The 18,427-nt window shown below is 36.2% G+C and overlaps 1 protein-coding gene across 1 annotated transcript in view; it reads left to right on the forward strand.

Annotated features, from left to right (window-relative positions):
• ORC5 (origin recognition complex subunit 5) overlaps positions 1 to 18,427 on the forward strand; it is an 80,967-nt gene that overhangs the window by 38,189 nt on the left and 24,351 nt on the right. Inside the window, exons 11-12 of the mRNA XM_043588657.1 lie at positions 1,062 to 1,109; positions 7,840 to 7,950. Coding sequence (XP_043444592.1) covers positions 1,062 to 1,109; positions 7,840 to 7,950 — 159 coding nt within the window. The remainder of the gene's footprint in view (positions 1 to 1,061; positions 1,110 to 7,839; positions 7,951 to 18,427) is intronic.

Consider the following 18,427-nt stretch of genomic DNA (forward strand, 5'->3'; position numbering starts at 1 on the left):
TCTCAGGGGTAGAGATTAGAATAAGAGATTGCTAAATATGTGGGGCGCCTTGGTGGCTTAGTTGAGCATCCACGTCTTGATTCTGGCTTAGGTCATGATCCCAGGGTCATGGGATCGAGCCCCACATTGGACACTGGGTTAAGTGTGGAGCCTGCTTGAGATTCTCTCTCTCCCTCCTCTCCCTTTGCCTCTCTCCCCCGCTCGTGCGCGCTCTCTCTCTCTCTCTCTCTCTCTCTCTCTCTAAAAGAAAGAGAGAAAAAAAAGAGATTGCTAAATATATATTTAGGACATATTCTTTAAAGGCTTTAAATTAAGGTCATAATCTGAATGGGAAAAATAGGTAGTTTCACAGAAGAGTTCACGTATACCTTAGGTAATAACTCTAGGTTTAAAAAAATATATATAAATAAGGTTTTGTTTAAAGTATGAGAGATGGGAATAGTTTTAAGGGTGGCATCTACTCTGTACATGGATATACGCAACATTCAGAAACCCCTTCTGCATGTACATTAGTTGGAGAAATTCCATTTTGGAATTGTTTTCTTTTTGAAAACATGTATGCAATTTGATTTATTATTAAATGTATTTGTAATAAGTTTTTATTTGTTGTTTTGTTTATCTCCCTACTAGTTTTTAGTTTCATGAAAGCAAAGAACACATCTTTTTTTCCCACTACTAAATCCCAAGTGCCTAACTAAATGTTCTCAATCAGTGTTTCTTATGCGAATTAGCAGCCTGCCTTAAGGGATGAATAAAAACCCATTTATCTTTGGAAGTTTTTTTTTTTTTATAGAAACGAATAATGCTATACTAAGTCAAAATATTAAGTAGTTTTAGGAAGTATCACTATTTTATTTTAACACCTTATTTCTTTACATGCATAAGTAATCTCATATACAATCTAAACCTAAGTCAGAGCAGCCTAAAATATGTTATTTTAGGTGGTAATAAATAAGAAAGTCTAAGATAACGAAATTAGTACCATGTTTTCCATTACGTTTTCTGTTTTTATGGAGTATTACCTTTTTTTCTATCTTAACAGTTATTTTCCTTAATTGCAGCATCATGGGAAAATCAAGAAAACCAACTTCCTAAAGAAACATGAAAAGGTATTTACATTTTAACATCTCTGTTAGAAAGAACTCATGAATTCAGGATACGATAGGAAGTGAATGTGTGCTTTTAGTAGTCATTTGGATGTAAGAAGTTATTTATTGATAAGGTTCCATATTTTGTTATATTGAATATAGTGACAAAGGCATATTCCAGTGAGCTGATACTAGAGATAAAAGTGTGTTGACAAATTCTTTTAGAGAATTCATAGATGAGAAGATTATCTTGGAATCTTTAACTAAACAGTTCGTTTTCCTCTTTTCCCCTTTGGCACACCCACAAGAACAACATTAAAGAAATACAGAAGGTGAATGAAAAGATAAAGAGTAAATGTGAGACCTGCACAGTTTGGAACTGTGTTACAGGTCCACGCACAGGTGACTAAGCCTCCAGACAAGGCTGCCACCTAAGCCCAAAGCAAGCAGATTTGACCAAGGAGTCTGGAACAGTTTAGGAATTAGAGGCTCTGAGCACCTTGAAGGGAGGGGTGTGGGACCAGATCGAAGTTGGTGGAAGGAGCACTGGGCCTGCTCAGATCACCTGTTCCACTCTCTGTGCATTTAAACCACTGCTGCTTTTCTTGGCAAAAGATGAAGTTTGACCTGTAAACTTTGTATCACAGAAGCTGTGAGTTTTGTTTCCCACTCCCATTCTCACAAGCAGTTTTCCTCAGCCTCCTAAATTGATAGTGTTTTCTCAGGACTTTGAGGACATCATTTTGCTGTCTTCTGGCTTTATTGTTGCTGCTGAAAAATACACTGTTAGTCTGTTATTCCTTTGTTGATATCTGTGTTTTTCTCTAGCTGCTTATAAGTCTCTTCTTTAACTGTAGTGTTTTTTGGTTTTTTGCTTTTGTTTTTTTTTCTGTTTCACTGGTCAATCTGGGATTGAAGTTTTTACTTGGGATTTGTTTTCTTTCCTGAATTTGAATAATGATACCTTTATTCAGTTCTGATGAATTAACTCTTCAAATAGGGCCTTGTTCTCTTTCTCTCTAACATGTCTTCCTGAGGCACTGATTAGATGTAGGTGAGACCTTCCCACTGTGTCCTCTTTGTTTCTTCAGTCGTTCTCATTCTTCATTACCTTTGGTCTCTGTGTGCTGTGTTCTGGGTGATCTCTTCACTTCTGTGTTCTGACTCTCTGTTTGGCTTTGTCTATTTTGTTTACATCATCTTTGTGACTCCAGTAATTTTATTTATAATTCTTAGATGTTTCATTGGTTTATTTCAAGTCTCATGACTTTTATGTTTTTCCTAGTCGTATTTTTCTTTAACATAAATATATTTTATGTTCTCCTTATAGTCCAGTATTAGAAGACCTTATTGGTCTACTAATTTTCCATTTTCTATTTTTGCTGACAAAATGCCTTGTTCCTGAATATTTTATTATTTTTAATTGTTGACCAAACTTGGTCATTTGGAATTTTTGAAGCCTGAAGTATGCTCTTTAGAAAGGTGTTACATTTACTTCTGTGCAGGCATTTAAGAGCACCAGTAACCTGTGATCATTTGAAATTCAGTTCTTAGCCTTGTGGGTGGGATTTCAGACTGCAGAGATACTGTGAATTATACTCCCACTCCCCCCATCAGCATTAAGCCCTACTTTCTAGTTGAAATCTCAGAGAAGACTTTTTTCCTCTCTTCACACAGAGTCAGAGTTTGACAGGGAAATTTCCTTACCGAATACATTTGCTTGGCACGGAAAAATTCTGGTATTGCCTCTTCACTGAGACATCTCTGATTGGGTTTTCCACTATAGGCATATTGTTGATTTTGTACCCTCTTTCTTATGTGTGTGGTTACTTTGGGTCATAAAGGATTGATAGAAGAGAGTACTTACAGCTGGGGTGGTCAGGGAAGGATTTGTGGTAGGCCTTACATATGAATGGGTGCTCAAGAATGGTGAGGATTGGATGTGCAAAGATGGGAGAGGAGGCCATGCCACTTGAGGAAATGATTGGGGCGAAGAAGCAGAGATAAAAAATGTAGGGTATAAAAGAAATAATGAAATGTAATTGGCTAAAGTGTCCGGTGAATTTCAGACAAGTCATTTGAGGCCAGATTATGGAGGAGTTTTGTCAGTCTCCAGTTCCTTAAGCTTAAGGGAAGGAATCTTATCTCTTCATTTCTGTATCTGAGGACTTGGTGGTTATTTGCTGGGTGTTTACAAATGAAGAAAATTGAAGAATGAATACAAGACTGAGAGTTTTAGGCCTATTCTTTAGACTAGGAAAACCATTTAAAAATTTTGAGGTGGAAGATGTATGCGTGCTGGTCATCAGTGAGGACTGTGAAGAGCTAGCGCTCAGACCGCCCCTGTGGAATGAGTGGATTTGTGCAAGTCCGTGAGAAGGACAGTCTTGACGGAGGGAACTGTATGAGCAGAGACCTCCTGAAAATGTCTCTAGTTGTAAAGGAACTCTAGTTCTAGCAGTAGTAGTAGTTGTTGTTGTTGTTGTTTTCCTCTTCCTCTTCCACCTCCTCCTCCTCCTCCATTTATTTCTTCTGAGAGAGAGTGAGCAAGTGAGTACGAGTGGGGGAGGGGCGGGGGGGGGGGGAGAGAGAGAGAATCCCAAGCAGGCTCCATACCATCAGCACAGAGCCCAACACAGGGCCTGTACCCACGAACCATGAGATCATGACCTGAGCCGAAATCAAGAATCAGATGCTCAACTGACTGAGCCCCTTAGGCACCCCTGAACTCTAGTTCTTCTTACTGACTTGAATTTTATAATAGCTTCTTTTGTCTTTGGTTCATGTCGTTTTAAAATCTGAGCTTAACTGAAACTGTACAGTTTTTAGTTTATATTTTTGTTCCCTCTCCTCCTGAAATCTTGATTGAATGCTTATTTTATGCCGAGCACACTGCTGGATGCTTATGGATATTGCGGAGAGCAGAACAGCCATTGTCTGTGCCCTCCTGAAGCTCTCAATCTAATCAGGGCATCAAACCTTAAAAAGCAAACCACATGAATAATTATTGTAACAGTTGTTTTGAAAATATTACAGATCTTCAATTGTGTAATTCTTTCTGTGTATACTCAGTTGACACTGTTTTTTTAAGATTTTAGTTTTTAATTCAACTAATGCATATGCGTGATATCAGATTACTTGCCAGTTGGTTTACATAGAAAAGCAACGGTTTTTCCGCTCTCCTCATCCATAGTCCCATTCCTCTTCTTTGAATTGTTTCTAGTTTTAATTTTTCTGGTATAGATATCCATAACCCTAAGTTTCTGTCTCTACTTTTCTTTATGTAACTTGACACCAAATTTGATGCCATTTAACGCCTCAAAAATTGATTTGATTTCCTTTTTTGATTTTTCTGTTCTTACAGGCCTTCCTTCTTGAGCTCTATAGTGAATTTATAGGCATTTCTCAGACTTCGTCTTCCCCTCTAGATAGGAAGCCACCTTGCATTTATAGCACACAAAACCAGTTCAGTGAGGAAGATAAATTATATGGCTTGCATGCCACTAGAACACTTTAATTTTAAATTGGATATGTGTTTTCTAATCAGAAAATTTAAAAAGTGAAAATCAGAGAAGTAGGTTTTCATAATGCGATTCTTAGGCCGAATTGCATCCCACGTGATTCTAACACTTCTGGAATTTAGGAACTAACCTCAAGTCATTTCTAAGTGTTAATGAGGACAGGGACACCAATTCCATTTAGATATCTCAGCATTTACCTTAATTTTTTTCTTTCTTTCCTTGAACATCATTTCATTTATTTATTCATTATCCATTTATCTGTTCATTTATTTAATGATCCCAAGTGCTAGGGATAAAAAGGTGAATAAAACATTTCCTGTTTTCAGGGCAGTTATCTAGAAAAGAAAAAGAACACAGAAACAAGTATATCTATATCATGATGATTATATTAAAAGCTGTTGAGCATTTATAAGCCAAATACTGTGAAGCTCTGTGTTTGATCTTATTTTAGTTCTCAGAGTGACCTGTTGGCATGTGGTTACTGTGATTGTCTTCATTTTCTAGGTGAGGAAACTGAGTAACTATTGAAGAAAAATTAATTCAGTAACTGGCACAAAGTTATGTAGTTAAGTGGTAGAACTAGCATGCGCTTCCAGGACTTTCTGACTCCAAAGCCTACCATGTTAACCACTGTCATACAACTGACAAGTGATTAGTATCTAGATTTTTTTAAGACTTACTATACAAACCCGTAAGAAAAAGGCAAAAATCCAATTGATAAGTGGGTAAATGATACAAAAAGGAACTTGAATGTCTAACAAACCTGACATGATTATCAGTCTCATTCACTAGTGAGAGATGAGACTTTAAACCACAGCGGATGTTTCATGTTCTCGGATTGGCAAAACTAAAAAAAAAAAAAAAAAAAAAAAAAGTGATGCTTTCAAATGTTGCTGGTAATGTAGAAGAATATGAGCCTGCGTATTCTGTAGGTTGGCGATAATTAAAGTTAATACGTGAATGTACTTTATATTTGTCAGGATAGACCAGGGTATGCTGTTGTACAAAAACAAATCCCCAAACCCTCAGTTGACTTCACATAACAAAGGTTTATATGTTGTTCATGACACAACTGAGTATGAGTTGGGTGGCCCTCTTTTATAGTGATGCCAAGTGAAACATGGTGATTTCCAAAGTTGCCACTGAAGGGTAAGAAGATTAAAGGATTAAAAGAAGATTAAAGGTTTGAAAGGCCAGATTTGGAAGTAGGTTACATCACAGTCACATGTATTCATCCAACTGGAGGAGATACTGAGAAATGTAGTCTTCCCATGTGCCCAAGAACAAAGTGTGGGTGAGCACACAGCATTGTCTGTGCCCTCTCCTTTAACTTAGCAATCCCATTTAGAGAAACTCACATATGAACACAAGGGTAAATGTACAGGATTGTCCATCACAGTATCATTTGTGATGAATGATAGTGATGAATTTTTAGAAGTAGATAGTGATGGCATTCTGTAGGGTAGTTTGTAAATGGGATTAAAGTAGGGCGCCTGGGTGGCTCAGTTGGTTGAGCGTCTGACTTTGGCTCAGGTCATGATCTCCCAGTTCATGAGTTCGAGCCCTGCGTTGGGCTCTGCTAATAGCTCAGAGCCTAGAGCCTGCTTCATATTCTGTGTCTCCCTCTCTCTTGGCCCCTTGACTGCTCGTGCTCTCTCTCTCTTTCTCAAAAATAAATAAACATTAAAACAGTTTTTTTATGGGATTAGAGATGCATGTATCAATATGGATAAATCTCAAAAACATGTTGAAGGAAAAAAGCAACTTGGCAGAGTGATAGTCCAAAATAGTATCATTTATATGAGATTAGATGTTGCAGATAATGCTATATATTATTATTTATGAATACATATGTAGTACTGATATAAAACCTGTAATGAAAGTGGTAAAAACAAATTCTGGATAGTGGCTCCTTCTAGGGAGAAAATGAGATGTGAGAGGGGTCTAAGGGAGCTTCATTTTATCTATAATGTGATCTGATGTTTTATTTCTTTGCACATACTGCATAATGTCAGGGTTTGATAAAATTGGGTACTGGGTACATTGTTATTTGTTATATCAGCCTCTGTATTTTTTCTAAGGGTTTGAAGTGTTTGATGAGAAAGGATATAGAGTTTAAGACCTGGAAAATGATTTCTGAACTATTTTTTAGATATAAATAGCTGAGGTAAACGTTTTGTAATTCCGTGTAGGCATTTTTCTTTAGACATTCTTATTTATTCTTCTTTAAAGAAATAGTTATTCTCTTGCATGTAAGTGAAGATTTCCATTTATTTGCCATTGCTTAATATAGAGTACTTAAATTCTAACAGTGCTACTAAAATTATCTTACCAAGTGGACCTTGAGTACTTCGGTTTTCTTTTTTTTTCATGTTTATTTGAGAGAGAGAGAGAGAGAGGGAGGGAGGGAGGGAAAGAGAGAGAGAGAGAGAGAGAGAGAATATGAGCAGGGGAGGGGCAGAGAGAGAGAGGGAGACACAGAATCCGAAGTAGGCTCCAGGCTCTGAGCTTTTAGCACAGAACCCTATGTGGAGCTTGAGCTTGTGAACCAGGAGATCATGACCTTGAGCCAAAGTCAGACTCTCAACCAACTGAGCCACCCAGGTGCCCTGAGCACTTCAGTTTTCTAATAACAAGTAACTGTATCATGTGACTTTTGTACACAAGTATGAATGTTTTATAATTTTTCAGTTTTTAAATTTTGTGTTTCAGGCTGACAGCGTATTCACAAATTACAAAATATTTTATAAGTTTTCTAAGCTAGTATTTACTATAACTGATCTTTTTAGAATTACTAATGTGGAACAAATGTATTTTCCTGGTGATGGAACACAGAGGAGTGAATAGTGAGCAGTAAGGAGTAAGTTCTATCTAGGAGTTAGGAGCTAGACCCTGGTTTTGGATATGCACTGTTTTGACAAATGACTTGGCTAACTCACTGAACATCTAATTACAGCAGTAAAGTAGGTGTGATATTCAGGATGTTCAGGACTGAGATGGATGAGTTGTCAGTTGTCTTCTTTAATATCTGTTTATGCTAAGTCAGAAAAACTTGAAGGAAATGTTGAAAGAGAATTCATGATCGTATCAGCTAAGGTTTTAAGGTAGAGACTGGAAGTTAGAATTGTTAGGGTCTTTGGGGAACAATATACATGTTTTGTTACAAGGAATTTGTAGTACAGAAAGTGTACTGCTGTAAAAATAAAATCCGTGTTCTTTTGTTGTTACAGACAAGCAATCATCTTCTCGGTCCAAAACCATTTCCACTTGACAGGTTATTAGCAATATTGTATAGTATCGTGGATAGCAGGGTTGCTCCAACAGCAAACATCTTTTCCCAGGTAAGCTTACTGATAGGTTATTATCTGTCATCTTTATTTTTATGGAATTCTTCTGGTAGTATAGTTGGTATAGTTCCAAGCATTTAGATTTTTAGTCAGGGTATGTTACCGTTTTAACTGTGGAATGAACTTTGTTCTTGGTAAGTACTTGAAAATTCCAAATACAGCATTTTTGAGGGTATCCCTGAATTTGCTTCTATTTATAGGTATAACTTGATGACAAAAACAACTTGATATTTTTGGATGTTTTCTTTTTTCAATAAAGGAATTATTTTAGTGTTTATTTTTTAGTGAATAGTGAGCGGGGGAGGGGCAGAGAGATTGGGAAAAAAGAATCTCAAGCAGGCTCTGTGCTAACAGCCCTGACGTGGGGCTCGAACTCATGAACCGGGAGACCATAACCTGAGCTGAAATCAAGAATTGGATGCTTAACTGACTGAGCTACCCAGACTCCCCTCAGTAAAGGAATTTTTAAATTAAATGATTATAATTATCTTGCTGATTAAATAAATAAGTGGCTTCATGATTAAATTGAAGAATTATAATGTAGAAATATAATCTAATGAAGACAAAATGTTTAAAAACTTATTTGTAAGAAAGTAATCTGTGATATCCTTATTCCTCATATATGTATCTTATAAATTGACAGAATGATTTAAAAAAATGTTGATTTTGAGAGAGAACGAGTGGGAGCATGAGCAGGGGTGGGCAGAGAGAGGAGACAGAGAATCCCAGGAGGCTTGGTGTTTCAGCACAGATCATGGTGTGGGGGCTCAATCTGATGAACCATGAGATTGTGACCTGAGCTGAGCCACCCAGGTGCTCCCACAGTATGATTTAAAAAAAAATAACTTCGGGGTGCCTGGGTGGCTCAGTCGGTTGAGCGGCCGACTTCAGCTCAGGTCATGATCTCGCGGTCTGTGAGTTCGAGTCCCGCGTCGGGCTCTGTGCTGGCAGCTCAGAGCCTGGAGCCTGTCTCAGATTCTGTGTCTCCCTCTCTCTGACCCTCCCCCATTCATGCTCTGTCTCTCTCTGTCTCAAAAATAAATAAACGTTAAAAAAAAAAAATTTGAAAAAAAAAAATAACTTCCCAGAATGGTTAAGTTCTCAGAATTTTCACTAGATGGCAGCAGTAGCATAAAAATATGAAATACGACTTTTTTTTTTTTTTTAAACAAAACAGTCATTAAGGTTTTTATTTCAGTTGACATTTTAAGAAAAACCTATTAAAAATATGGTCACAATAGATTTCTTAATTGGCACATAAAAACAATTCTTACCACATGGTATGAATGACTAGAAGATAAATGAATGATGTGACTAATATTAATGAAAAGCATTCACCTCAGATTTTGCAATGAGCATTTTGTTTTATGTATATTTAGGTTGAAAAATATGTAACATAATAACATTTATGTTACGGATGGTGGTAACTTTTAAGTTTTCATTTAAAGAAGACTTTGAGAACCAAAAACAGATATGTTCTCGACATTCTCCACCCTGAAGTTAGATAATTTTTGTATGTCAGAATTTATAGAAAATTCTTATCTACATTCATTGTGTTCTTGAAGAAAGGTATTCTAGTTGGTTATTAGGCTATGTAAATAATAGCTTAGCTAGATTGGTAGCCTTAGTGCTGTTAATTTTAAAAATCTAATTCAGTTTTAATCTGTATTACAGGGGTTTTTTTTTTTTCTTATATATTTTTAAAAAACTTTGCCTGAAATTACTTTTAAAAATTTTTTTTAATGTTTATGTATTCTTGAGAGAGAGCACAAGCAGTGGAGAGGGAGACAGAGGGAGACACAGAATTTGAAGCAGGCCCAAGGCTCTGAGCTGTCAGCACAGAGCCTGATGTGGGGCTCGAACTCATGAAACATGAGATCATGACCTGAGCCGAAGTCGGACACCTAACCGACTGAGCCACCCAGGCACCCCTGAAATTACTTTTTTAATCAGACTTTGCATTTTGTTCATAGCTTTCTACATACACTACATGACGTTTTTGTTTTTTTTCTGCTCTTTCAATAACTGTGAAACAGAAAACAGGTATTATGAACTTTATTATAAGGAATTGAGCCTTAGAGAGGTTAAATGATATTCTCAATATGACACAATGAGTAGATCTTTGAGAGCCAAAGCCTAGAGAAGTGAGGCAGACAGTTCTAAACAGAAAAGGAAGGCATTTGCATCACATGTGATTGTACTTCACAGATGCCCCAAAATTACCTTGTTGGGGAATGGAAAGAAAGATAATAAGTGGTTTTTTTTTTCCCCTTCAGAGATCTTGTAATTTATTCTAGGAGGGAAAAAGCATGTACATAACAATAATGCTGTAAAGCTGTTAAGTGGATGCTAGATGGTGCTGCTGAGAATTTTAGAGCAGAGAGATCACTTTTGGATAGGGCAGGATGAGAGAAAGATCGCTTCGCAGAAAAGGCACAAAATGGAGCTGGGCTGTGCGCGATGAGTAGGGTTGTTTTCTCTGTAAGGATTTCTAGTTTACATAAGTGATACGTGTTTATTGTACAAAAATGAGAAAATGGATAAATAAAAAGAAAAAGTAAGAGAGAAAGCAGACATCTTACTTCCAGTGAGTAGCATTCAGTTAGACTAGAGATTTAAGGGGGGGGGGATGATAGGAGCAAAGGTGTAGGACTAAGAAAAAGCAAGACACGTTCGTGAACTGTGGCATCGGTTTCATTGAAAGTGGATGGTGCTGCATAGTAGCAGTGGTAGTAGTCACTGGAGTTGGGAGCCAGTAGTCTAGCTCTGCCACCACCGCACGTCGTGCCTTGCTGTTGCTGCCTTATGTATCGTACCTTACGCTGGTAGAGCAGTCTTGCGCATGCTAAGGTAATTGTTATAAAGGAGAAGGAACTGAAGCTCAGAATGCCTAAAAGATCTGCCCAAGATCACACAGCAAGTCACTGGCAGCATCCAGATTTAGATGCAGCTTGTCTCCGGAAGTATGTCTAGGTTTATAGGGATAGACAGTCCAAAGCACCAGGAGGTTGCTGACGTAGAGATTTACTACTCTGAGGCTTTGATCGTAGATGAACAGTGTCACCAGTTTTTATGCTTTCAACAGTGTCTAATGTAATTAAGGCCTAAATGTGTCTTTCTGTTTTTAAGGAAGTTAATTTATCTTCAACCTTAAACACCTAAACAAATTCTTGTTCTTTATTTTTTCTCACTAGCATTAATCAAACTGGTAATTTTGTATGTTTAAAACATGGTTTTAAATGAATTTGTGTTCATTTGATGACAGCTCATTTTGGACTTGATCTCAGTGATTCCCATTTGGGATACAAAGGGTGAGGGAACACAGATGGATAGATGTAACTAACCCTATTTACTTGGTCAGTGAAGTAGCCAACAAAGTCAAGTAACATACAAACCCTGTTTAAGAACAAAATGTGGGGGCGCCTGGGTGGCGCAGTCGGTTAAGCGTCCGACTTCAGCCAGGTCATGATCTCGCGGTCCGTGAGTTCGAGCCCCGCGTCGGGCTCTGGGCTGATGGCTCGGAGCCTGGAGCCTGTTTCCCATTCTGTGTCTCCCTCTCTCTCTGCCCCTCCCCCGTTCATGCTCTGTCTCTCTCTGTCCCAAAAATAAATAAATGTTGAAAAAAAAAATTTTTTTTTAAAAAATTAAAAAAAGAACAAAATGTGGCTGAAATCACATTCAGAAAAAGGGTATTTCTCCCACATGCTTATTTTTTTCCTTCCCATGGATTCCCAGATCCTTTTGTATTTTCTCCTTTTCATTCATCAACTATGCTCTTGCCCATAGGAATCACAGTTTACCTATGCACGTTTAATTTTCTAAATGAAAAAAATAGGACATTTGTATTGGCATGGCTTACTTGATATGGACACTAGATGGCAATATTGCTGCATTCTAGCTTTAAGATGCACTAGGAAAACCGCTTTGACTCCTTTATATAGTCTTTCATGTTTAGAGAAAGCTGTTAATTTCAAAACCTGGTTTATTTGAACAAAAATACAATTGCCTGAAGATGGAAAATGAAATATGTGTGTGTGTGTGTGTGCACATATGTGTACACGTTCATGAAAATGTAAAGATTGGTAAAGAATTGTGTTGCGTAAGTATTTTCCACTTAGAAGAAAGTTATTTTCTTTTGGCTGTAATGTGTCTATATGAGATGATAATGTATTATTTTTCTACTCCCTTATTCTGTATCCTTTAAGGATTTATTTTATAGTAATGTGCTGTTACATGTTACATAATTATTTAATAACTTTTTACATATGATAAATTGATCAAGGGGCACCTGAGTGGCTCAGTTGGTCTAAGTTCGGCTCAGGTCATGATCTCACAGTTGGTGAGTTTGAGCCCCACATCAGGCTCTGTGCTGTCAGCACAGATCCTGCCTTGGATTCTTTGTTTCCCTCTCTCTGCCCCTCCCATGCTTGTTCTCTCTGTCTCTCTGTCAAAAAAATAAATACAAATTAATTTAAAAAAAGAAGGAGAGGCTTGATTCTACTCCTGTTAAAAAAAAATTGATCAAATGTGGCATATATGTTCATAATTTCTTGAATTTTATTTCCATTGCAAGATTTCAAGTCCAGTTAAATCTAATCTGTAAAAAAGCTATAAAAATAGTAGGTTAAGGAATCTTTAAAGTTGTTAAAATTCCAGTTAAGAATGATAATCAAATTCATAATGGGATTAGTAATAGTAGTATTGTAATTGTTATTCTTCTGAATATGTTCTTTATCAAATTTTAGACAAAATTCTATTCATTAATCTTTTAGTCTCATAACTAGGTAAAAGAATATTACCACATTCAACATTTTACAATAGGTTAATGCTCAGATTGATCAAATCGAAACATGGTTTTTAAATTTTTCTGAGACTTTCAAATATGTTTAGGCTTATGCAATTTAATATAATCTTGTAGTCAGGGACGTGGATCATTTTAAAAATTTTCACTTACCTAAAACAAATATATCTCTTATATATGTATCTGAGCTTTGTGAATGGCAAAGCGTTAATTCTGATGTTTTCATTCTTTGTCAGTGTGGCTAGAATGGATAAACTATGCCATTTATATATAGGAAGTGGTCAAGGTTATAGGTATTACTTTCAAATTTTAATTTGATTAGCTATGTTATTTAAGACCACTTATCTTTAGAATAGATATTACTGAATTGTCTTTTTTTCAGAAGCATATGAGAACCAGTTATGCTTCTTCATCTTCTTTTTCTTTGATGAAGAATGGTAATTTGGAAATTTTTTGCACCGTCTTGTTCAAACTTTTGATATTTCTGTGTCTTCTCTTAACTCATCCTTGCCCACCTCCTCCATAATCTTGTAGTTAGGTGAAGATAGTGGGAATACAGTTCTTTAAGATTGTGGCCATGTGTATCACTTATTTTAAAATATTAAGCCGTATTGCCTTCTCTTTTCCCAGAGGATAAATTTGCTGAAGAGTGTATTTCTGAAATTATTGGTATAGGTTTTTAAAGTGACTTTTAAAAAGGAAACTTGTATTTAAAAATTTAAGGACATTCAATTATACATATATTACATATTATCATTGATCTTATTTGATCAGTTAGCATTTTGAAAAATTATTTTTAAAGATAGTTCACTGTAATTCCACAATTCAGGAGTTTTAAAATAATATAATTATTATATTGCTATTATAAGAAACAGTGCACTCTAAATTAATGTCAAGAAATAGCCGAAAGATATGAAAAGGAACATACATTGTTCCTTTAAAAAATAGTTCTAGGGGCACCTGGGTGGCTCAGTCGGTTAAGTGTCTGACTTCTACTCAGGTCATGATCTTCTGGTTCGTGGGTTCGAGCCCTGCATTAGGCTTTGTGCTGACAGCTCAGAGCCTGGAGCCTACTCCCGATTCCATGTCTCCCTTTCTCTTTGCCCTTCCCCTACTCATGCTCTGTGTCTCAAAAATGAATAAACGTTAAAAAAAATTAAAGATTAAAAAATTAAAAAATAATAGTTCTATGTGCCATACTGACAAATTGATTTTTTTTGGTAATTAATATGTAATTTCTGAATGGCTTCCTATTTAGGTGTGCATAATTTGATAAGGAAAAAATTAAATTAAAATGTCCTTATAAATTGGGGCACCTGGGTGGCTCAGTCGGTTGGGCGCCTGACTTCGGCTCAGGTCAGGATCTCACAGCCTGTCAGTTCAAGCCCCACGTCGGGCTCTGTGCTGACAGCTCAGAGCCTGGAGCCTGCTTCAGATTCTATGTCTTCCTCTCTCTCTGCCCCTCCCCTGCTCATGCTCTGTCTCTCTCTGTCTCAAAAATAAATTTAAAAAAAGTTTTTTAAATGTCCTTATAAACTTATTATCATTTTCAAGAGTATAAAAAAGAAAAATTTTGAGCAAAGTATAACATACAGGTATATTTTTTAAAAAATACACATTTCCATTTCTACTTTCTCTGCTTTTTGAACTCATGTCATGATGCCTTATACATATTGGAATATATTTGGACTGTATTTCTACATCAGTTTAATTTTTTGGTCATGAATCAACTTGATCTTTCCCCACAAATGTTGCATTAATTGCAGTAGCATTTAGATAACTTCATGCTTTCTACTCATTTAGTTGTTGGTTTATAAGCTCTACAGGATATATTTAATAATTTTGATAATTTCCAGATAATTATCATCAGAATGCAGAATGATAATTTAGTTATTTTACCTGTGCGAGTTTTCTGAAGCAGAGGCTTCACCTCTAATTTATCATAGCTGGAAGATGTTTTTGCTGTACTTGTTAGGACTGCTAACCTTTATTCAACCAAAATCAGATTTTTGGCATTTTTCTTCAAATATAGGTAGATGTACAGTAAATTTGTATAATTTCCTGCTTTTTTAAAGTATAGAAGGGATTTTGTTAATATTATTTATTTCAAAAACATTTAAAAATAAAAATTTTAGGGGCGTCTGGGTGGCTCAGTTGGTTCAGCGTCTGACTTTGGCTCAGGTAATGATCTCACTGCTTGTGAGTTCAAGCCCAGCTTCTGGCTCTGTGCTGACAGTTGAGCCTGGAGCCTGCTTTAGATTCTCTGTCTCCCTTCCTTTCTACTCCTCCCCTGCTTGTTCATTCCCTCTCTCTCTCTCTCTTTCAAAACTAAACATTAAAAAAAAAAAAATTAACAAACGTGTTTGTTGAATCTTTCCTTTTGACATGCCTTGAACTTAGTGTTGTGGAACATGATTGTTTTATACCTGGTCATAATTAAATTTTGCTAATATCAAATTAAATTTAGTTGTAAGTAAATTAGACTCAATTAGTTGTGTTTATTGGTATCAAACAATCCCAATTAAGACTTGAAACTTGTTATGGACAAATAAGCAGTGTATTATATTCGGCTTATTATAAACTAGGTGGCTCTTAAAAAGTCAAATGGGTATATATCAAATGCTTGGTGATTATAGATTATACTATTACATCTGTCTTTTATATACAATATTTCAAACTATTTTTGTAAACTTTTAACGAAAACTACTTTAACCAAATAAACTGATTTTATAGATTTTACTTATAATTATAAAACTTCTTTACCTTAAAAAATTAGTTTGCATATTTTATAATATTATAGTTGTTTGATATATATTTTTACAGGAAAAGTAATAGCATTTATTAAATGCTAGCTAGTCTCCTAGCATCAGAAATCATAGTTGATGAAATACTATCCCATAGATACACTGATTAGATAAGAATTTGAACCTCATAAAGAGTAATGTCCTAAAATCTAGCTATAATATATTATGAAGCGAGTTTAAGTGTGATTATTTTCTATTTCTATATATTAAAGGTAGCGAAGAAAACAGACAGTTTTCCTGAAAATAGATTCTCTGCATAGTAGAGTATTAGAAAGTATGAAAAGCTATTTTTTGGTGATTTGTCTGTGCTTCATTTGGCTTGTAATCACATTCCAGTGTCTCTGTCATATCCAGCTTAAATACTTGATGCTATTAAGGTAAATTATATAAATCGCAGAAAATATCTTGAATGCTAACATTTTCTAATAATCTTACTATGTTTTTTTAAACCACAACTGAGATTGTGGGACATTTCATTGCAAACACGGTTAGGAGGCTTACTTAATGTCTGCTTCACTGATGAATATAGGTCAGCAGGGGTGATGTTTGACTGAGGCAGGCCCTTCTCTAGCCTTGAAGAGCCTGACTGCCATGATGCTTAGTCTCCACTGGTGCAGTAAATTAGATTCTCGAATCCACTACTACCCCTAGTGTGGATGTATTACTATTCTGCCATCAGGCCTCTCTGTAGTAGGTGCTTTTTTCTGCAGATTTTTAAAAAACTATTTAGGGATGTTTCATATTTCAAAAGAGTCAAGATCCTTCTGTGGTAAAGAATACTAATATAATCATTACCAAAGATTAAAAAAAAAAAAGGGCGCAGTATATTTTACTCTATTGCCCAGGTTGAATTTCTTGTCATCTGTAAAAGAACAGTGTTTACCCCTACACTACTCTTCTCATGTCTTCCCTAATTCTGGTATTAAATTTCTTCAGTGTAGCTCCTTTGCCTTTGTGAATATATCAGCCCAGCAGTAGGCATTTTTATTGAACTCTAGAAAAATGGAACCATTGCTTAAGGGTGACATGTAAAATACTGCCTAAGGGATAAAAAAATGCATAAATTATGCTTTCACCTTTTGAGTAAAATAATATATTGGTACCTTATTTTCGTAGGCAATATTTTATAACTACCTTTCTCAAAGCTTAGTAGTGCCTCTAATAAGTATACCAAATGTATACCCTTTGTTCACATTTTGGGGGCAAATGCATTCAACACCAATAAATTTTATTTGGCTTGGCAGAATTTTTTGCTGAAAACACAAAGGAATGTATGGAAATGTGCCTTCCCATGCCTATTTAAGAGAACCTGTATTGTTAATATAGTGACTATTCTAGCAAATGCATACCTTAATTAGAGCTTTATGACTAGTTTGTCTTAATGAGGAAAGGAGTTTCAATAAGAATAGGTTAGGAGTTAAATGATTTGGAAAAATCTACATCATGGAAATGTGTGCTACATATTAAAATACTTTTACAAAAAGATGATTAGAAGAAGCGTTGATGCTTAAGGGGTTTTCCAATGAGAAATTGTCTTGATTCCTTGTCAGCTCACAACTAATTAGAGTCTTTGGGAGGACGTTGGCCTCACCTGCCCATACAAAGACATATTTCAGTAGCTGATGCTGCAGAAAAGTCCTTATCCTTTCCCCTAGGTGAGAAATTGGGGTTCTCAGTGCTAAGTCATCCATAGAACCTAATTGTTCCCTCAACTTGGACTCTCTGAATGTGATAGAGTTGAATTCTTAGAATTGAGAGTAGTCATGCCCTATTGATAGTTAGGAATCAGAAAGGGAAATAAACTTACCCTGAACTGTCTTATCTCCTCCCTTAACTTCAAATGCTGTGTGTCTGCTGACATCTTTTCAGTTCTGTATTTCTAGCCCTTATCCTAGCTCTGGACCCTAATTGCCAACTGAACAGTCATACCTCAATGTGCTGTGGTCATCACACACTGAATGTATCCAAAACAAAAATTATTCCCTAAACCTCTTTCTGTTTTTTCAGTGTTACCTAGATTTCAGAACTAATCATTTATTTATTCAGCCTTTAACAAAGCACATACTTTGTGGTATGCACAATGTTAGGTGCTAGAAACACAAAGATAATATAGGTATTTTTTAGTTCAATGGAGAAATCATTTCTGAATGCTTTTGTCTCCATTTACTTGGTCACCAAGTCCAATCCATTTTTCCTCCTACATACAGATGGTTCTTGGATATATTCCTTTCTTTCCCCATTGCCATGACCTTAAATCTATATTTTCTTTGTCTCCTAGACTATTGCACCATTGTCCTAACTGGTCTCCCTGTCACCAAGTACTTTTGAATTTATCTTCCATACAGTCGTCAGCATAAATCTTAAGTAAATTTGATCTTGTTTTTCTGCTTACATTAAAAAAAAATTTTTTTTAATGTTTTTATTTATTTATTTTGGGAGAGACAGAGCACAAGTGGGAGAGGGCAGAGAGAGAGAGAGAGAGAAAGAGAGAGGGAGAGGGAGACACAGAATCCAAAGCAGGTTCCAGGCTCCAGGCTCCAGGCTCCGAGCTGTCAGCACAGAGCCTAATGCTGGGCGCAAACTCATGAGCCGTGAGATCATGACCTGAGCTGAAGTCACACGCTTAACTGACTGAGCCACCCAGGCACCCCTCTGCTTGTACTGTTTTAAATGAGTTACATTATCTGTAAAATCATTTCTCTATTCCATAGCATTTCCTGTAAGTTTCTTCACAAACTGGCCCCATTTTCTGCCACTTCCTTTATGGCCCTCTACACCATTCACAGTAAGCTGTTTCCTCTCTGAAAGCACAACCAGTTTTTCCTTTATATTGTTGTATGTGCTATTCCCCTACCACTGTTGAGCT

This window comes from Prionailurus bengalensis, chromosome A2 (genome assembly GCF_016509475.1).
Source record: "Prionailurus bengalensis isolate Pbe53 chromosome A2, Fcat_Pben_1.1_paternal_pri, whole genome shotgun sequence".
Taxonomy (NCBI): domain Eukaryota; kingdom Metazoa; phylum Chordata; class Mammalia; order Carnivora; family Felidae; genus Prionailurus; species Prionailurus bengalensis.